At 35.7% G+C, this 20,384-nt stretch overlaps 2 protein-coding genes across 5 annotated transcripts in view; both read left to right on the top strand.

Annotated features, from left to right (window-relative positions):
• The window catches only part of LRRCC1 (leucine rich repeat and coiled-coil centrosomal protein 1), a 39,005-nt gene extending 34,013 nt beyond the window's left edge, over positions 1-4,992 (top strand). For 3 of the 4 annotated variants that reach the window (XM_023495951.2, XM_031946209.1, XM_031946210.1), the window contains 4 exons: positions 2,244-2,452; positions 2,819-2,956; positions 3,095-3,230; positions 4,627-4,992. In XM_023495951.2, coding sequence (XP_023351719.2) covers positions 2,244-2,452; positions 2,819-2,956; positions 3,095-3,230; positions 4,627-4,749 — 606 coding nt within the window. In that variant the 3' untranslated portion in view covers positions 4,750-4,992. Of the gene's footprint in view, positions 1-608; positions 785-2,243; positions 2,453-2,818; positions 2,957-3,094; positions 3,231-4,626 lie in introns of those variants that run through there. The other variant, XM_031946208.1, reaches the window with a different exon arrangement.
• A 6,999-nt stretch (positions 4,993-11,991) lies between these two features.
• Positions 11,992-20,384, top strand: part of E2F5 (E2F transcription factor 5) — a 32,121-nt gene continuing 23,728 nt past the window's right edge. The window contains exon 1 of the mRNA XM_031946205.1: positions 11,992-12,257. Within this exon, the coding sequence (XP_031802065.1) occupies positions 12,039-12,257 (219 nt within the window). The 5' untranslated portion in view covers positions 11,992-12,038. The remainder of the gene's footprint in view (positions 12,258-20,384) is intronic.

Here is a 20,384-nt window from a genome sequence, read left to right as displayed (position 1 = left end):
AAAATGGATAATTTTAATTACATTAAGTTAAAAAGGTTTTACACAAATACAATGCAGCCAAGATTAGAAAAGAAAGCAAAAAGGTGGTTTAAAAAAAAAAAAAACTGCAATCAGTATTTCTGATAAAGGCCTCATTTCTAAAATATATAGAGAATTGACTCGAATTCATAAGAATATGAGTCATTTCCCGATTGACAAATAGTCAAAGGATATAAACATAATTTTCAGATGAAGAAATTAAAATCTTTTCAAGTAATATTAAAAAAGCTCTAAATCATTATTGATTAGAGAAATGCAAATTAAGAGAATTCTGAGGTACCACTTCATATCTCTCAGATTGGCTAAGATGATAGGAAAAGATAATGATAAATGTTGCAAGGGATGTGGGAAAACTGGAACATATATTGCTAGTGGAGTTGTGAATTGATCTAACCATTCTGGAGAGCGATTTGGAACTATGTTCAAAGGGCTATAAAACTGTGCATACCCTTTGTCCAGCAGTGTCTTTACTAGATCTGAATTGCATAGAAATCACAGAAAGGGGGAAAGGACCCACATGTGCAAAAATGTTTGTAGCAGAATGTAATGGCATATTATTGTTCTTTAAGAAGATGAGCCGGCTAATTTCACAAAAGCCTGGAAAGACTTCATGAATTGATGTTAAGTGAAATGAGCAGAACCAGATCATTGTACAAAGTAACAAGATTATGTGATGATCAACTGATGAATGTGGCTGATTAAATTTCCAGTGGAAATGGAATGGAAAATGCCATCTGTATCCAGAAAGAAAACTATGGAGACTGAATGGATTGAAGCATAGACTTTTCATCTTTTTGTTTGTTTTATTCTTTCTCATGGTTTCCCTCCCCCCTTTGATCTTATTTTTCTTGCACAACAAGAAATATGTTTAAAAGAATTACACATATTTAACCTATATCAGATTGATTGCTGTCCTTGGGGAGGTGGGAAATAAAGGAGAGAAGAAGAGAGAAAAAATTAAAACACAAAGTTTGACAAAAATTAATGTTGAAAATTACCTATACATGTATTTGAAAAAATAAATACTATTGGAAGTTTAAAAATATCTCTCCTCCCAACATCCTGAGTCATCTTGGGTTGGTAAAATGTGTCTCCCTGATCTTTTGTTGGTTTTGCTGCTTTAGAATTCTATTTTTGAGATATTATTTCAAAGGTGTTTTTTGGGGAATATTGGGAGAGCTCCACCCTTCACTTGATGTCCTTAATAGATTTAGAAAATAATTATACTATATTACAATGGGGCACATGTCTCAGCAAAAGATGGCAGACCTCTACGCTTTGTGAACACCAAAATTGCCATTTTGATCATGCTTTTACTCATGTACTCATGGGGAGTTAAGGAGAAAGCTAGAAATTAAAAAGTACTAACTAATAGGATTTTGTTAATATCTGTAGTTACTGTTTTCAACACATCAGTCCTAATGTTAAGTGAAGAAAAGGGTAGTAAGTAGCAGGATCAGATGAAGTCCTTATCTGACTAAATGATGTACAATAGGATGGTAGCAATATTTCCTATTTTTTCCTTTGATAATATGAGATAGAGAGCTTCAGTTTTACCATATGCCTATCAATTTGCCAGATTAACAAGTATCCAACATCTTGGACACTGAGCCCCTTCCTCTTTTTTATAAAGCAACTGTAAATATCCCTCCATGGTTTTTTTTTTAAGCAGGTTGAAGCATATGAATCTATTTTTAATCTTTTTTCACAGCTCACATGTATTCATAATCCTTTTTAGAATTAATCATATATTTTATTTTAGTTTTTAACCTCTTCTACCTCCTAAAACTTCTACATAATATATATTTCTTAATTTTTATTTAATATGAATTAATTTTGCAAATCCTCCATATGTACAAGGGATTATTTTCATCATATTAGAACATTAAAACTGAGGTTCTAATGGGATCTTGGAGTTTGTTTTAAAAAACAAATGCATCTCATTCATAATTGATTACTTAGTAAAATAAAAATATAAAGGATTAAAAATCCTTGATAATTCTTATTCACATTTAATATAAACGTGTATTAGTTATTTGTACTTTTTATAAATTTCACAGTAAATAGTTCCTTAAATACCTTTCACAATAAACTTTCAAGTTATTTCTTAACTTTTAAGATATCCTTTTCTTACATTACCTTGTAAAGTAGCAAAATAACATTTCAGGGATAGTAAAAAATAACATACTGGTTTTTCTACAAAGAACTTACAGGAAAGAGATGACATTATTAGAAAGTTACGAGAAGAAATCATTGAAATACATAAAAATACTCAAGAACAGCTTGATGAAAAAGCTGCACAACTGGAAGAGCTAATGGAGAAACTGGAGCAGCAGTGTGAGAGGAAAGAGGATCTAAAACAACAGTTGAAAGAAAAGGAAGCAGAACTTGAGGATATTGAGAAAGCCTACAGGTATGTGACAGTTATCATCCTCATCATCATAGTTAGCATTTTTTAAGTACCTCATGTGCCAGGCATTGTACATTTAAAAAAAATTTTTAATCTTCACAATATTTCTGGGAAGTAGGTTTATTGTTGTTATTATTCCCATTTTACAGGTGAAGAAAGTGGAACAAACAGAGGCTAAATGACTGTAGCCTAAGATCATATAGCTATTACATACCTGTAGCTGGATTTGAACTCAGACTTTTCCTGACTTCAGAACCAAGCACTTTATCCTCTACACTACTTTGCTGCCTTCTAAATGAATGAAAAACGATTATGGCCTATTAAATTACCATACAAATTTCTTTCTAAAGCCTTTTGCTTTCATTTCAGTGCAATTAATAAGAAGTGGCAAGACAAAGGAGAACTATTAAGTGGTCTTGAGGTACAAGTTAAACAAATGAAAGAGAAATTTGAAACCAAAGAAAAGAAACTCATTGAAGAAAGAGACAAAAGTCTTCAAAATCAAAAGTAATATTTACTTTTAAATAACTCTTGGGATTTTTTGTGTTCAGAAGCAGATATTTATGTTTTAGAAAAAAATATCCTTTTAGAAAATAAGTAAAGCCACCAAAATAAGTAAAATGACTTTGTATGTGCTTCCTACAGGGCTACTATGGAAAGGCTTCATTCTATGGATGATAGTTTTAGAAAGCAACTTGAAACAATGGTTGCAGCCCATCAGGCAGAACTTCTTCAGCTGGCAAATGAAAAACAAAAGCAAATTGATGCTGCAAATGAAAAGGTAATGTTGATCAAGACATTTTTTAACTTCCATATCCAGTGTAACATTGTATAGTTAAGTGACATGACTCATACAATTGTGGTGGGGCAGATTTCAAGACTATATCAGTGTAAAGAATGACATCTAGAGGTAATTGATTCCAAACCAAGATGTTGGTAACACTTGAGTCAGTGAGAGTTGCTAATCAGGAGACAATTTTCTAAATTTTGATTTCAACATGGATTTGCTAATGTACTGTGTTCTGCAACAGAGCATTGTATCCTTATCCACAGGCAGCGATTTCACCAAAAAAATTTTGGTTAAATGTTAATGGATTAGCACAACCTATCCTGGCCCTTAGGAAAAAAAACTGCTCAAATAAAATGCTTTTCTGATGAAGGATTACAGGCATCTTTTTAGTTAGTGATTATTTGTGAAATAGGAAGTTTAGGAGAGGCCAACAAATAAAGTCTGATTTTTCTTATTAATTTTGATATGATTCTGAGAAATACAAGTATTTACATGAATATGACAGTTGGAGATTTAGAATTTTAAAATGGAAAGGTACAGAAATAGAAAGGCAAATAAATATCCAGAGTAAATGTGATACTTAAAGTTGTAGAATGAGATTGTATCAATTTTATTAGACCTAACCAAAGTGGAAATTTATTTGGCTCAACTATACATATTTGCAATAGGTTTTTTTTTTTGGGGGGGGGGGGTTGTTTGTTTGTTTTTGCTTTCTCAAAGGACTGGAGAATAGGAAAGTGAAAAGAGCGGCATTTGGAATTGAAAATAAAATTGAATTTTCTAAAAAAGTTGCAAGTAGAGATTAAGTGAACAAGAGGGCAGACTTGGCAGTCACACCACATAGAACTAATTGTTTTAGCTATGAGAGTAGAGTAGCTTTTTGAGAAAAAAAATTTAGAGAAAAATAGCAGGAGTCTAGCTAGTTTGGAGAAATAACAATCAAGGAGCTGGACAAGAAGATGTTAAAGGAAAGACATTTATTGAGCAATGAAGTAGGAAGAAAACCAGATGTGTTTTCAAAGAAATTAAGAGATGAATTTCACAAGAAGATAATTATGTTAGATATTTAAAAATTCTACCAAACAATGAAAATGGTGGAGAAAAACAAACATTTTTATTACAATGCCCCGGTTTAAAACCATCTTTAGAATATTTTTCTGTTTATAGAACACTCATCTTAATTTTTAAATAGATCCACTTTAGTAATTTTAACTTTCACTTTATTTTAGTAATAGTAATTTTAAAATGTCACAATAAAAAATTTCTAAGGGAACAGATTCTATGAACTAATTAGATTGACTCATACATTTTTTCTAATAGTTCTTTTATAAACACATTTTGATATTAAGAAAATTTAAAATGTTCTAAATCTTGGTTTTCTATTTAGGTTTCCCAGGTTGAAGATGAGATGCGTCAACTTCTGCATGAAACAGCACGAAACAAAAAGGCTATGGAGGAAAAAATAAAGCGACTTACTTTTGCTTTAAGTGATATTCAGGAAGAATTTTGATGGTCCTGAGATTTCATCAAGTTGAAAGGGTCTTGTAAATCTAATATAGATCATATTATCAGCAATCAAATATTCCAGCTGCTGTGCCTTTAAAAATCTCTTTCTATATATTCCAATATGAATATATTTTAAAGCCTTTTTTGATCAAGTATTTACTAAATATATGTATAGTTTTGTTAAATTATTTATACTTATATGTCAAAGAATGTATTGTCAAAATAAACTGAAGGCAATTTTGTCTTATTTCTTTTAGAAGTTGTTTCCAAATATATGTACTATTTTTAAAACAGGATTTTTTAGTTTTTCTATAAGAGAAAAGACATAAGTAAATCCAAAATATTTTTTAATCATTACTACCACCCTCATGATAACTGTTAAGATACTAATGGACTGGTAGGTTGATGTTTTTAGTAAAATACTTAAAGTAGCTGAAAAGCATTTTATTGACTAAGGTCAGTCAATCAGTACTGATTTAGTTTTTGTACTATATGCAGGCACAGTGCGAGGTGCTAGGGCTATGAAAACAAAGGTGAAACAATTTCCTTGAGAAGCTTACAATTTAGTGGAGGATATGGGAAAGCTAATAACATGTACCTAGGTCTCTAAATATATAGACAGTAAATAAAAGGTAACTGGCATGAGGAAGGCACTAGCAATTGAGATTGGTACAAGTTTCGTATAGAGGATGATACTGAGTTGAGCCTTGAAGAACACTAGGCATTCTACAAGACAAGGTGAGAAGTAAAGAGATTCTAGACACAGAGTAAAGTCCCAGAAATTGGAGATGGGAATTTGCCTTCTAAAGAACAGTGAGGAGGTCAGTTTGTCTGGAATGGAGTTTTCCTGAACTGTAGTCTTCCTGAATCTAAAAAGATTGAAAAGGTAAATCAGGGTCAGGTAATTAAGGGCTCTAAATGCTAACCAGAAGGTTCTGATCTTGACCTTAGAAGTAATAAGTGAGAAGTAATAAGTAATTAAGAAAAGCCTATGCTGAGTGAAATGAGCAGGACCAGGAGATCATTATATACTTCAACAACAATACTATATGATGATCAATTCTGATGGATGTGGCCCTCTTCAACAATGAGATGAACCAAATCAGTTCCAATAGAGCAGTAATGAATTGAATCAGGTACACCCAGCAAAAGAACTCTAGATGACTATGAACCACTACATAGAATTCCCAATCCTTCTATTTTCGTCTGCCTGCATTTTTTATTTCCTTCACAGGCTCATTGTACACTATTTCAGAGTCCTATTCTTTTTGTACAGCAAAATAACTGTATGGACATGTATTGTATTTAACATATTTAACATGTATTGGTCAACCTGCCATCTGGGGGAAGGGTTTGGAGGAAGGGAGGGGAAAAGTTGAAACAAAAGGTTTTGCAATTGTCAATGCTGAAAAATAATCCATGCATATATCTTGTAAATAAAAAGCTATAATAATAAAAAAAAAGTAACACCTTCCTTTTAAATTATGTCTTTTACCCTCAAACACTAAATGTTCCAGGTAACTGATCTATTTGCTTTGTACACAAGCTCACCATTTTATTCCCCCATCTCCCTACCTTTGTCCCCTATACTGAAATTCTCTCCCTCTCTCTTCAATTTTCAGTTTAGGTAGGAGCACCTACCTAAAAACCTTCAAAAATCTTTTATTCTCTTATTAGTGCCCCTTTTCAAAATCAGTTTATTTTATACATATACTAACTTGGAGCAGCTTGATAGTGCAGGGGATAGAATGCCAAGAATCAAAAGACTTCCTCAGTTCAAATGTGTAGTCTCACTAGCTGTGTGACCCTGAGCAAGTCACTTAGCCCTATGTGCCTCAGTTCCTTATCTGTAAAATGAGCTGGAGAATTGCTATTTCCTAATAGCAAATCAATCCAGTACCTCTGCCAAGAAAACTCCAAATGGAGTCACAAAGAATCAGACACAACAGAAAAACTACTCTGTAAATATGTCTGTAGTCCCCTTTCCAATAGAATATAAGCTTCTTGAGGCAAACTAATTTTTTTTTAACTTTGTGTCTCCAGCTGAGTAGTCCTTTAATAATAACTCTGTTGATCACTAATTTCTTTCCTTTTCTCCATTACCTGCAGTTGTATCCTATTTTTATCTGTGACTTCTTGTATAAGTCATAGTTTGCCACCCATATGTGGTCCACCCCCAGTTCTTTATTGACAGCTCCAGCTGAGCATTTTTATTTAGATATTCTGCCAACATTAAACATTTTTATCCAAATTCACCTTGCACAATCCTTTGTAATCTGATTTGTGTTAAAAAAAAAAAAAATTTCAGAACCTAGCTCCCTCCTATGTATCTAGTCTTTTTACACATACTATCCAACACTCTTGTCCAGTGACAGTGGACACTTCACTGTTCTATAAATAAGATATTTCCCCCCTTTTGTATGGGCTAGCTCCCTGGAGGGCCTTAGGGTCAGCCAGAGTCAGGACATTTCAGCAAGCACCAATGGTGAGGACAGCCATCATCCAAATATATGCTAATAGAGCCATTGTCTCACATCAAATAGGTAGCCTTAAGTGCTCTCTTGTCTAATTCTGAGTTTCAGCCCTCTACATAACTCCAGATATTTTCTCTGGAAATTTATGCCTCCATGCTCGGAATGCACACTCTCCTCATATTTGCTCGACTTCCCTGGCTTCTTTTAAGTCTCAACTAAAATCCCTTCTTCTACAGGAAGCCTATCCCAATCCCTCTTAAACAACATATACCTTACTTGTATGTGTGGTTACATACACACACACACACTTCTATATATCTATATGCTTCATGTATCTCCAACATATGTGTATATCTGTATGCATATATATATATATATATATATATATATATATATATATATAAACTTGATGGGTTATCTCCATATTAAAGGAATTTCTTGAGGGCAGGAGCTGTCTTTTGCTTCTTCATGTATCTCCAACATTTAGCAAAGTACCTGATGCATAGAAGAAACTTAATATTTACTAAGTAAGTTTTTCATCAGCTTTAATACTTCATTCATCCTCTAATCAGCATATCAAAAAAAAAGGATTATATCAATCCTTACTAAACTTGTCCTTCTAGTACACCAAACACACAGAAAGCAAGAACAACATTTTTTAAATACTGTTAGGTTTGTTACTCCCCTTCTCATAGCACCTTAATGGCTTTCAGTTCTTTCTATGATAAAATTAAAGTTCCTAATTATTGGTTTTAGGACTTAATCTTGTTCCTATTTACCTTAGTGCCACTATTTTTTGCTGGTCTTGTGGTATTAACTCCAAGAAAGCAAATCTATTTACTCTCCAGATTTTAAACCACCTGTTTCTACCTGAAATTATATATCACAAATGCCATTTCCCATACATCCTCTTTCCTCTGCCAAACCACATTCCTTCCTTCAAGGTGCTATTGAAAAATTTCTTTGTCCATGAAGCCTTTTCATCATAATCCCACCTGATTCCCGTCACTCCAACATTCTTCTTAGTACTTTTGTACATCTCTCTACAGCTGATTAATACTTTTAAGTTTTTTTTTTTCTATTGCCACTTTTGGAAGCAAAATCTTTGCAATTTGCCAAAGATTTTAGCAGACTGCAAGCTCAATACAAGGCAAGTGTCACATGACTATCCCCCCAAAAAACCAAACAAACCCTTAGGTGACCTTAGACTGCATCAAGAGGAATGTTTTCTAATATAAAGGATATGATTCCATTGTATTTAGTTCACATTTGGAGTATTGTATTCTGAAACACTTGCTGAATCTGAAAAGGATTCTGGAGAGGATGATTAGATGGTGAGGAGACTTTATTGCATGTCTTATCTGACCATAACACACTGGAGATGTTTAGCTTGGAGAAGATAACATTTAGGAGGCAAATAGAAGTTTTCTTAATTGAAGGATGGTCACATAGATAAATTCTTGACCCCAGAAGGTAGAACTCAAAGCAATGAGGGGAAATTGCAAAAAGGCAACTTAAGCTTAATAAAAAGACAAATTTTCTAACAATTAAGGGTCTCCAAAAATGGGAAAGATTGCCTAAGGATGTAGTAGGTTCTCACTCAAAGAGGTCTTTACCAAACTTATAAATGAAATAGGTACACAATAATAATGATAGTTACATCAAAAGGGAAAAGTTGTTACTGAGAAAGTGAACCAGAAAAAGGCTTCACTGGGGAGCAGTTTGGGAGTTTGAAGGATGAGTAGGAATTCAAAAAGCAAAGAGGCGTCTGGAACACTGAAATAACATTGGCTTGAGAAGCAAGGATATGGGGAAAGAGATTTAGAACAGAATAGTCCATTGGCTATGGAGAGAGTACATGGAGGAGAATAATATCTATTGAGTATTTATTAAATGCCTACTATATATCAGTTACTGAGCTAGGCACCAAAATACAATAAAGCTGGAAAGATCGTGTGTTACTAGGTTGTGGAGACCCTTGAATGTTAGGCAAAAGAATGGACACAAAAGGAAGTCCCTGAAGATTTTGAAGAGTTATATGTCATGACAATGTTTATGGCCTAGGAAGATTATTATAGCTGAATAAAGAAGTATGGATTCGAGGAAGAAGAGCTAAGAAGAAGCAGAAAGACTTATTAGGAAGATATAACAATAATCCAGAAGGAATCAAAATTCTTTTAGGGGAATGGAAATAGAGAGGAGGGGATGGGTAGGAGATCCTGTAATAAGACAGAATGTTCATATAGCACATTAAAGTTTAAAAAATATATTTGCTTCTAAAAGTATTATGATCACCATCTTACAGGCACAAATAGCCTTAGAAAAGCTGAGATTTGCTCAGTTACATGATTAGTGGTAGGCCCAGGAATCAAATCTGCTCACTCCAAGAACAGTAACTTTTCCTCTAATATACACCTATTATGGAATCATAGATCTAGCACTGGAAGGGATTTCTGAAGACATCTTGTCCAAGCTTCTAATTTTATATAATAAGAAAATGAAGCCAAGATTAAATGTTTGAACCAAAGATCACACAGGTATTAAACTTCAGAAGTGTAATTAGAATACAGGTCTTCTGACCCTAGAGCTTTTCTCCTAATCCATATTGCCCCAAAGGCAGATGAAGTAGAATTTATAATGTCAAACATAGGGAAATGTATGAGGTGTTGCCAACAGAAACAGTGAAATTAGATCGAAAAGCAGTTTTAGGAATTGAGGTAATAGGTTTTGTGGATCTGGAGCCCTGGAGAATAGAGATAATAATATTTGAGAGTTGTCTGAAAAAGGGACAAAGTTGTGAAGAATATTGCCAAAGGAGAAAGCATGTGCATATATACATGCATACATATATACATACATATTGAGAGAAGGAGAAGAAGAAAAATAAAGAAAAAAGGGAAAGAGAGGAGGATGGAGAGGGAATTTACAGAATTTTAGGGAATAACCAATTAAAGGCATGGAGAAGATTTGAGAAGGAACCAGCAAAGGAAGAAGTAACTGTGTAAGAAAACCAGGAAAAGGTGATGTGTCTAATACAAGGAAAGAAAACAGCCAGTAGGAGAGGGCTAGAAGGTGATCAGCTGCAAAAAAAAACTGCAGAGAAAGGATGAAAAGTCAAAACAATACAAAATTAAAAACAGCCTTGGTGATTAATTACATGCAGAAGCCAGATTGCAAAGGTTAGGGAGAAAGGAATGAAAGCTTTTGGAAGTAAGTCTTTCAATTTAGTAATGACTTTTCAAACTTCAAAACGGTGAGTGGCTGCACATCAATTGGGAAATTTGTTTAAAATTGTAGGACATGAAAGATATGTAACATTATTGTGCCATAAGAAACAATAAATATGTAAAATTCAGAGAACCTTGAAATGTGCATAAATTGATGCAAGTGAAAAGAAGCAGATTCAGGAAAATAATATACTTAGCTACGACAGCAATGTGCATAAAAAACAAAGCAGAATGATAATGTGTAATTGTGATGTCCAAGTTTAGGCCCAGAGAAGAAATGAAGAAAAAAAATCCCCTCTTTTGTTGAAAAAATGAACTATGGAATCTTTCTTATAGTCAGATGCTTTCCCTTATGTTGTTTGATTTTCTTTTGCAGTTTATTTATTATTATAAAAGAAGTTTCACTGTGTGATGAGGAGAAAGGGACACATTTGAAAATGATTTTGATGTAAAAACAAGACAGCCTTATTTTTTTTCAATTTCAGCAAAGGGGTAGAGGCAGGAGATAGCTGGATTTGATGGGAGGAAAAAGTCAAAGCTTTTTTTTTTTTTTTTTTTAAAGTAGAAGACAAACATTTTTGTAACCAGTAATAATGTGGAGAATGATTTCCAGCGACAGTCATTAAATCTACTAAGTTTCTAAGTATCAAAATACAAATTGTTTCCAGGATCTTAGCAGGAACATCGCCCATCAGGACACGTGGGGTGGGAATGGAGTTGAAAGTAGGGATTATTTTACCCTTTGTATTTATCTCCCAGGGTCTCTAGAACAGTGCCCATACATCGTAGAAATTTAATAAATATTTTGGTTGCTTAATTCATAGGAGAATTGGATGAAATCATTCCTAAGATTCCTTCCAGCACTAAAATTATTTGATTTTACTCGAGTATATTCCATTTTTTTATAACTTGTCCTAAGTCCTATACACAGGCTTCTCTAAAGCTGAACAAAATTCTGGGTAAGAACAACAGAAATCAGTTCAGGTAAAACGGGTGTTCAAGGATTTTTCTTTTTTCTTTCTTTCTTTTTTTTTTTTTAAGTTAAGACAACAGAACTCAACAACTTTAGTGTTCAGAAGTTTATGCTGGACGCAAACTTTACTTTTCCCCGCCTCCCTTGTCCCCCCTAATTTCTTTTTATCTCCTTTGATCATTTTCAAAGGAGGTGACAAGACCAGCTTCTTCTCGGAGCCAGAGGCTAACAGAAATAAAGCACGGATGTGAAATATTAATCACGCTCTTCTGGGACGACACTCATGCCATTATCTCAAGCATCTCCTCTCCATCTCCCACTCACCCAATCCCAAAGAGAAAAAAAAGCGTCTCCGAGCAACGGCGGGCTTTGGCGTCACTTCCGGCCATTTAAACTCCTTTCTCCACCCTGCGTTTCCCCTCTTCTTCCCTCGCTCGCTCGCCCCCAGCCCCCGGGCTAAAGCGTTTTAGTTCGCAGGAGGGCGGTGGGGTCGGGGCCCGAGCCATCGCGCGGGGCCGGGGGAGGGGCGCTGCTCGGGGCACCTGCGCTTTGCGGGCGCGCGGGGTCGGCCGCGGGGCTGAGGGCTTGGGGTCTGAGCCCCGAGGCGGCGGCGGGCGGCATGGCGGCGGCGGCGGAGCCCGTGAGCTCCGGCCAGCAGCAGCCGCCGGGTCAGGGGCAGCCCCCCCAGCCGCAACAGCCGCCGGCAGCGCCCCCAGGCGGTGGAGGCGGGAGCGGCGGCGGCGGCAGTAGCCGCCACGAGAAGAGCCTGGGGCTGCTCACTACCAAGTTCGTGTCGTTGCTGCAGGAGGCCAAGGACGGAGTCCTGGATCTCAAGGCGGTAAGAGCCCCTGGCGTCCTCCGAACCGGAGACGAGGCGACAACTCGTGCGCCTTAGGCCTCGCCATCCGGACCTCGGAGGTCCTCTCTCTGGCCCGGAAGGTGGCGCTTTCTGCAGCCGCCGCGAGCACGTAGTTTTAGAGAGCGCTATCTCTCCCTCCCTCAACCGTGCATCCCTAGGAGGGCCGACTCCCCGCCCCGGAGACGAAGCCTGCGCTCGAACCCGCCGCCGCAGCTGCGGTGCCCTGCTGGGGGAAGCGGGCGGAGGGTAACCTCCCGGGCTCACGCTGGGATTTAGAAATGAACCGTTCCCACTTAGCTGTAGGCTCCCTTATCCGTCTCTTCGGGCACTTGTTCCTGCTGTGATGCAGAGGGATGAGAGGGAGAATGTGGGCTTTGATCCCCCGACGCCAGAAACCCGGCCTCTAAGCCTTCCCTAGCTTTGTGGGGACCCCCGCCCCCCACACCCCCCCCCTAAGAAAGTTAGCATAGAGAAATCGCTTTGAGGGTGAGCTCTTGCTTGGTCCGTAGGGGAAAAAAATGAAATTCCGAAATTTAGCATCCAGCCTTTTAGTTGGAAACTTTTATCCAAGGAAATGAAAGCGGTCCCCACATAAATAAGCGATGCAAAAGGTTTCTCTGGCCCTTCCTTAGGCTTTGCAGTCAAAACAAAATCCCAATTACCGAAACCCTCCGGCCATGATTTGGAAAAATGCCATAGCCCGTTGGAACTTCGGGACGACCAGTTTATTTGCTTGAATTGAAATTCAGCCAGTCAGAGCACGAAGAATAAGACCAAGTAGGGGGTGGCTGAGGGGATTGTTGTTGATGGCTGATTCCAGGTGCTTCAGACTCCCAATTTTCCAGTTCACCTAACATAACTATAACTGAAAGCGGCGAGACGCCCAGTTGCTTTTTTTTTTTTTTTTTAATTAAGATTACACTTGTTACAACACCTGCGGACCTGCAAGACGAAAAATTATCAGACTTGAAAATGTTACCTAGTAATCCCTGGAAAGCGCCAACAGTTGTTCTGAAGAGCTACATTGTTTTGTAATTATGGAAACAATTGGAGTTTGGGATCTAGTTTATCTAATAAGATACTCAAAAAGATTGTTTGTGTGTTCATCAACATAAAACTGCTTTAGTTTTGTAGCAACAATATGCATACCCTTACTTGTCTGTGTAAAAGCTGCTGCTGAAGTTGCCTTGTACTTTTATTATCTTTATCTTGATTTTACATCTTGCTTTCACTCTCAAAAATATTGCTCTGGAGGATAAATTTTGCTTTTAACTTAAAGGGAACTTAATTTGATTTTTGCCTTGACTTGGAACACCTCTTGAATTTTAAGAGACACTTTGGGAGTTGCAAAACTAGGATTAGGAGGAATTGTCCTCCTCAATGGGAGTAGCAAGCCAGTTTTAAATAACTTCCAGTGCTCATTCAATAAATTAAAATGACATGGCATTCTTGCTATTTGATTTGGGAATTTTAGCTTACTGTTTCAATCAATAAACATCTATTAATCTTCTACTATTTGCCTTGGAACTGTGATAAGCCCTATCTATTCAAAAAGAGGCCTTTTAGATAGTAATACAGAAAGTTACAAAATGTTGTCTAATACTTTGATGTTTCACATAAACATAGTTTCACTAGTAATGGGAATTCCCCTGAAAGCACAAGGCTCTTGGCTTATGTTCTGTCAAGAAATACCTGAGTCAACTAAGTTAGAATTCTAACTTAGAATCCAAACTTGTTAGATATTTTTATTAGTCATTTTGTGAATGAAGTTGGGTTTATTTTTTTTCTTCCTATATGTAATTAGGAAGAAAAAAATATATGTAATTATGTTTATAGATATTTCTCTCATTCTTCATCCATGTCATTTCAGACTAAAAGATGTTGAGACCCTGGTGTAAATTAGGTCCATTCTGTCATACCACTTGTCATTTTTTAAAAATACATATAATGAAATTATAATTTTTACCTTGCTGATCATCCCTTGTAGCCTATTCATTTAAGTAGTATGAGAAACAGCATCTACTATGATCCAAGAATTTCAGCATCTTCAAATTACAGAAACATAAAAGTAGCAAATACTTTTCATTGAACTACTTGGCAAATAAGTATCAAAAAGACAGTATCGAGTTATAAATATGGATCATTATGTTAAATTCCAACTATTCTTAATAGAAAATTGTGATGACTATGTAAGATGTAGCATGCAGATTTTATATTTGTAATAATTATAACACATTGTGAAAGAATAAAGTCTTGCGGGGATGGTGCCACCAGAGAGACTACCAGTTTTGGAGTCATGAGGATCCAAGTTCAAATCTTGCTTCTGAGACTTGATACTATCTGTATGATCCTAGGCAGTCACTTAACCCTGACTCTCTTATCCTCCTCCAAAAAAATCTATTTTGTAGTGATCTAATTTCTTTACTAAAATTAAATAATACAAGTTAGAGCATTGTTTAACTGAACAAAGTTGTTCTTTAACATAGTTCAAAATTGGGATTGCCAAAAGTTGCAGAAAAGTTAGTCTCTTATACTACTTTTGACTAACAAAAAATTATTCTGAATATCCTTTTTTGTCCCCTCTTATGGATTTTGAATCTTTCCCCCTGGTGCAGATCACAACCCATCCATATTTTTTTAATATTTTATATGTTTCATATTTTTTTCATCCTGTTCATTTTTGTTCATTAAGGAATCTGCCCAAAGCATTGGAAGTTACTAGTGTAACACTGCAGTCTACATGGCTGACCTGATGTCTCTTTCTGTTCGTAAATACTTTAGATGGTGTCTTTTACGCTACTTTTTTTGGTAAAAGGTGATTAATATGTTGCAGCCTACTTTTACCCAGCTACTCTTTCAGTTACCTGCAGTTTTGATTGTAGAGAGAGAGCTAGCTTAGAATAACATGGACACAGGAAACCTGAGTTGTAATTCCACATCTTGATCTTCTGTAGCTTTGACATCTTAAACAAGTCGTAACCTTTTAAAGTTGATACTTGTACCTTGTTGGGTTTTTTTTTTCTTTTGTTTACTTTTTAAGACATTTTTTCCAAACCCACCACTCTTCCCAAATAGAAATATTCATTTTTAGTGACAGAGGCAGTCTGTGACAATAGTGTGGGAGTCCAGTACACAATCCCTTGCATAGTCCCAGCCTAGCTGCAGCACCAGCTAAGCAGGACTCTTGCTTTAGCATACCAGTTCTTACAGCTACAGTGGGATAGGGACACTTTTAGCAGTTCCAGGGCAGAAAAGAGGGCTTGTGTTCAGGTTCCCAGAAGAATCTCTGAAGACAGCTTGGGACTGTGCACTCTCCAACCTGGAAACGGAACCCTACTTTAAAAAGAGTTAAAAGATGAGTAACCAGCTAGGAAAATGAACAGGCAACAAAAAAGCTTCTGACTATAGAAAATTACTATTGTGACAAGGAAGATCACAATACCTTCAGAAGAAAATAACAGTCAAAGCTCTTCCATCCAAAGCCTCCAAGAAAAATAAGAATTGGTCTCAGGCTATGGAAGAGCTCAAAGGAGATTTTGAAAGTCAAGTAAGAAATAGAGGAAAAACTAAAAAAAAAGAATTTAGAGTGGTTGCAAAAAGAAATACAAAAAGCTAATGAGGAGAAGAATGCCTTAAAAGCAAAATTAGCCAAATGAGAAAGGAGGTACAAAAGGTCATTGAGGAAAATAATTCCTTAAAAATTAGAATTGAGCAAATGGAAGCTAATGACTTTATGAGAAATCAAGATATAATTACGCAAAACCCCCCCAAAAAATGAAAAAATATATCTCACTGGAAAAACAACTAATCTAGAAAATAGATCCAGGAGAGATAATTTAAAAATTATTGGTCTTCCTGAAAATCATAATAAAAAAAAGAGCCTGGATACCATTCTTCCAGAAATTATCAAGAAAAACCTGTCCTGATATTCTAGAACCAGAGGGTAAAATAGAAATTAAAAGAACCCACTGATCATCTCCTTAAAGAGATCCCAGAATAAAAACTCCCGGGAATATTAAAACCAAGTTCCAGGTCAAGGAGAAAATATTGCAAGCCTCCAGAAAGAACCAATTTAAGGATAACAGAAGATTTTGCAGCTTCTACATTAAAGGACCTGAGGACTTAGAATGTGATATTCTGGAGAGTAATGAAGCTAGGATTAAAACCAACAATCACCAGTCCAGCAAAACTGAGTGTAATTCTTCAGAGGAAAGTCATTCAATGAAACAGGATTTTCAAGCATTTGTGATGAAAAGACCTGAGCTGAATGGAAAATTTGATTTTCAAAGACAGGATTCAGGAAAAGCATAAGGAGATAATCAGGAAAAGTGATATAAGGAACTTAGTAAGATTTATCTGTTTATATTCCTACATGGGAGGATATTTGTAACTCATTAGGACTTTCTTATTATTGTGGCATATAGACAAAGGGCACAGGTTTGAGTGGAATATGAAGGGATAATATCTTTTTAAAATAATAAAATTAAGGGATAAGAGAAGAATGTACTTGGAGAAATTGAAAGAGAGCAGTGAATGGTATTAATTATCTGCCATAAAAAAAGAAGAAAAAACTTGCAGTACAAGGGGGGGTGGGGGGGAGAAAGTAAGTATGTGAACCTTACTCTTACTAGAATTGGCTCAGAGAGGAGAACATACATAATATGAGTATAGAAATCTCTCTGCCTAGGAGGAGAATGGGATGTGGAAGGGAAGGTGATAAAAGAAAGGGCATATGGGGGGAGGGAGTTGTAAGTAGCAAAACACTTTTGAGGAGAGACAGGGTGAAGGAGAGAGAAAATTAATTGGGGGAAATACAGTTAGCAATAATAAGCGTAAAAATTTTTTTTTGAAGCAAGTTTCTCTGATATGCTTAATTTCTCAAATATTGAGGGAACTGAATCAAATTTATTAATAAAAAAAAAAGAGGCATAAACTTCTGTAAACAGTGATTGGACCAGTGCATAGTTCTTATTTTTGGAAATTCACCTCAGTTCCTTATGTATTTTGAGAAATAAGGCTTTTATCAAAGAAAATTGCTGTAAAATTTTTCCCCCAATTCCCTGCTTTCCTTGTATTTTGATTGCATTGGTTGTACAAAAGCTCTTCAGTGTAATCAAAATTCTCCATTTTACTTTCCATTATCCTCTCTATCTCTTGTTTAGGCATAAACTTTTCTTTCCTTATCCAGATAGGTAATTTTGTTCCTCATACTTTCCTAATTTTCTTATCTTATCACCCTTAATATCCAAATGATGTGCCCATTTTGAGCTTATCTTGCTATACGATGTGAATTATTGATCTATGCCTGCTTCCTGCCAGACTGCTTTCCATTTTTCCCAGTAGTTTTTGTCAAATAGTGAATTTATAGCCCTGTGGGCACAGATCATGTTTTTTGATCATTTATCAATTGGGGCACATTTCTTATTTTTTATAAATTTGACTCAGTTCCCTATATGCTTGAGAAACTAGACTTTATCAGAGAAACTAACTTCAAAATTCTTTTTATAATTACTATTGCTAACTGTATTTCCTTCCCACTATCCCATTTATTTTCTCTTTTCTTCACCCTATCCCACCTCAAAAGAGTTTTGTTACTGACCACTCCCTCCCCCATAGAGGAGTTCAATAGAAGATGAGATAAGGAACTTGTAGTTTAGGGAGGGGAATAAGGGAACAAATAGGTTGTTGGGGAGAAAAAACTTTAGACATTGAGAAGAGCAGCAGTAAAAATGTGAAATGTGAAACATTTGGGAGAAAGAGCATTTATTTTCACGATAGTGTAAATCTCAAGTGAGGTATAATATGAGATAAGGCTTAAGTGTTAAATTAGAACCAAAGTCTGCTATTGAGACTTAGTTTGATCTTTGATCAGTAGACATGCAGAACCACAGAAAATTTTTGAGTAGTGAAGTAAAAGGCTCATCCAAGAAGTATGAGAAAGAAATAAGTTAGCAAAATTATAAGATGAATAGAAGAAGCTGTTAATTGAGACTTGAACATTGGTCCTCATATTTTTGCCAGGCCAGGCTATATCAGTGCTAGTTTGGGAGATCCATGAAGAAACTATATTCTTGTTATTTATTTGATTAGTTGTGTCTGACTCTGTTAAGACACTGGAGTGGTTTTGCCATTTCCTTTTCCAATTCATTTTATAGATGAAGAAGCTGAGGCAAACAGGGTTAAGTGACTTTCTCAGTCATGCAAATAGTAAGAGTTTGGAGCCAGATTTGAACTCAGGAAGATGAGTTTTCCTGACCCCAGGTCCAGCATTCAATCTACTATGCCACCCAGCTGCCTCAAAGAAGAGACTATTTAGGTGAAAAGTATTAAGGGCCTGGTAATATGAATGAGAAAAAGAAGAGAGTTTGAGAGGGAGAACCTAGAGATCACATTAATGAAAAAGCCTGTGGAAACAATATTGATTTTTATTTCCAAAACTGTAAAGACTTAGTAGACATGTTTTAGTTCTCTAATTTGATGGGACGAAGAGGAAAAAAAGAGTTCATTTGAAATATTCTATTTCTCCCAGGCATATTAAAAAGTATAGCATTTGAGTAGTCAGATGATGCTTATTAGGTTTTTTGTTTTATTTTTAGTAAGTCACAAAGAACTCATTTTTAGGACCTTAATCCATAAACCCTGATTGTATGTTCCATGGTTTTTTGTTTGGTTTTTGTTGTTTCCTGAGAAACAAGCAAGTTTATGCCTGGGTTAGGTATAATTGCCTTTTTAATTCCTGTTGTTGATATTAACAGGCTATGCAGTTTCCAAAACTTAATTCTTAAGGCATCTTTAAAAGATGTATTGGGAGAAATCCTAACTAATTTGTTGTGTTCAAGATCCTAGAAAACCTGCTTACCTGGTTCTTTCTCAACTGGCAATTTTACAACTTCCAGATGAAGTGAATTAGTTCAGACCTTAGCAGCTGTTTGGAATATTTCTGAACCACAGAAGTGGCAACTGCTCCTGAGATTTCATTAAGGGTAGAAGCAACAGAGGAAACTCCTCTCCTCTCCTCCCTTCTTTAGTAATGACAGCCAGCTTCTTTGTGGCAAAAAACATTTTCATTTCTTCATAACCTTATCCAGTGTTTATGGATATAAAATGACATATTTTAATTGTTTTGATTATTTTTCTGTTTTAATAGACTGAACATTTTAAAAGCCTACTCACAATTTATTTTCCTTAATTCTGGAATTACCTTTTTATGTTCTCAGAACATTTCTCCATTAAGGGAATAACTTACAGATTTGCCTCAACTATTTTAGACCCTGAAATTGGATTTTTATCAATGCATTTTATTACTGTGCCCTCAGTTCTTGAAAGCAATCCATTCTGTTGGTGAGTAGCTATTGATGTAAGAAGAATTTCCAATGTATCCTGGCAACAAACTATCTTTCTTCTGAGGACCATTTTCACTAAGTTTGGAAAAGCTCATCAAAGTAGACTGGCCACTTGAAAGAAAGAAAATATAAAATGTCCCCAAGTCCTGTGCATTCCACTTCTACAGTGATGATTATAGGGTGTTGGAAACCAAGTCAATCTAGACTATTTCTTGTTCAGATCGTAGTGTATAAATAGATGGACAAACAGCAGACCATGTTTATCATTGTGTAAGGATTGTGTGTGTATCATTTGTGTTTATAGATGGACAATTCACTAGGTTCAAAATTAAAAAGGAAAATAAAGTAGATTGTGTTTGTGAAATTGCAGAGGTTATTTATGATCCTAGGCCTCTGAGGCAGAAATTAATTTTTTTTAAAACTAATATTCTTTTAGAGATACAATAGTCTCCAAATAATTTAAGTTGAATATTGCTAAAAAGGTGATAATGAGGCTTGTGGTGGACATGAACGGACTTAAATAATAAGAAATTGTGCAGAATAAGTGATATAAGGATGTCATTAAAGAAATGTAGGAGCAGAAAAAAAGGATAGCCTATTCTTAAGGTGAGATGAAGGGATAACTTAAACATTGAGTGTGTAAGTGGTATTCACAAAATGGTAAAAAAAAAAAAAAAAAAATAAGGAAGGCACTGAGTATAACATGAGAAAGTTGTGGGAAGCACATGGGCAAAAATTATACCACATTTTGAAGGGAATATGC

This window comes from Sarcophilus harrisii, chromosome 1, assembly GCF_902635505.1.
Source record: "Sarcophilus harrisii chromosome 1, mSarHar1.11, whole genome shotgun sequence".
In the NCBI taxonomy this organism is placed as follows: Eukaryota; Metazoa; Chordata; class Mammalia; order Dasyuromorphia; family Dasyuridae; genus Sarcophilus; species Sarcophilus harrisii.
The sequence above is the reverse complement of the archived record's forward strand: the minus strand, read 5'-3'. Positions and strand labels throughout refer to the sequence as shown.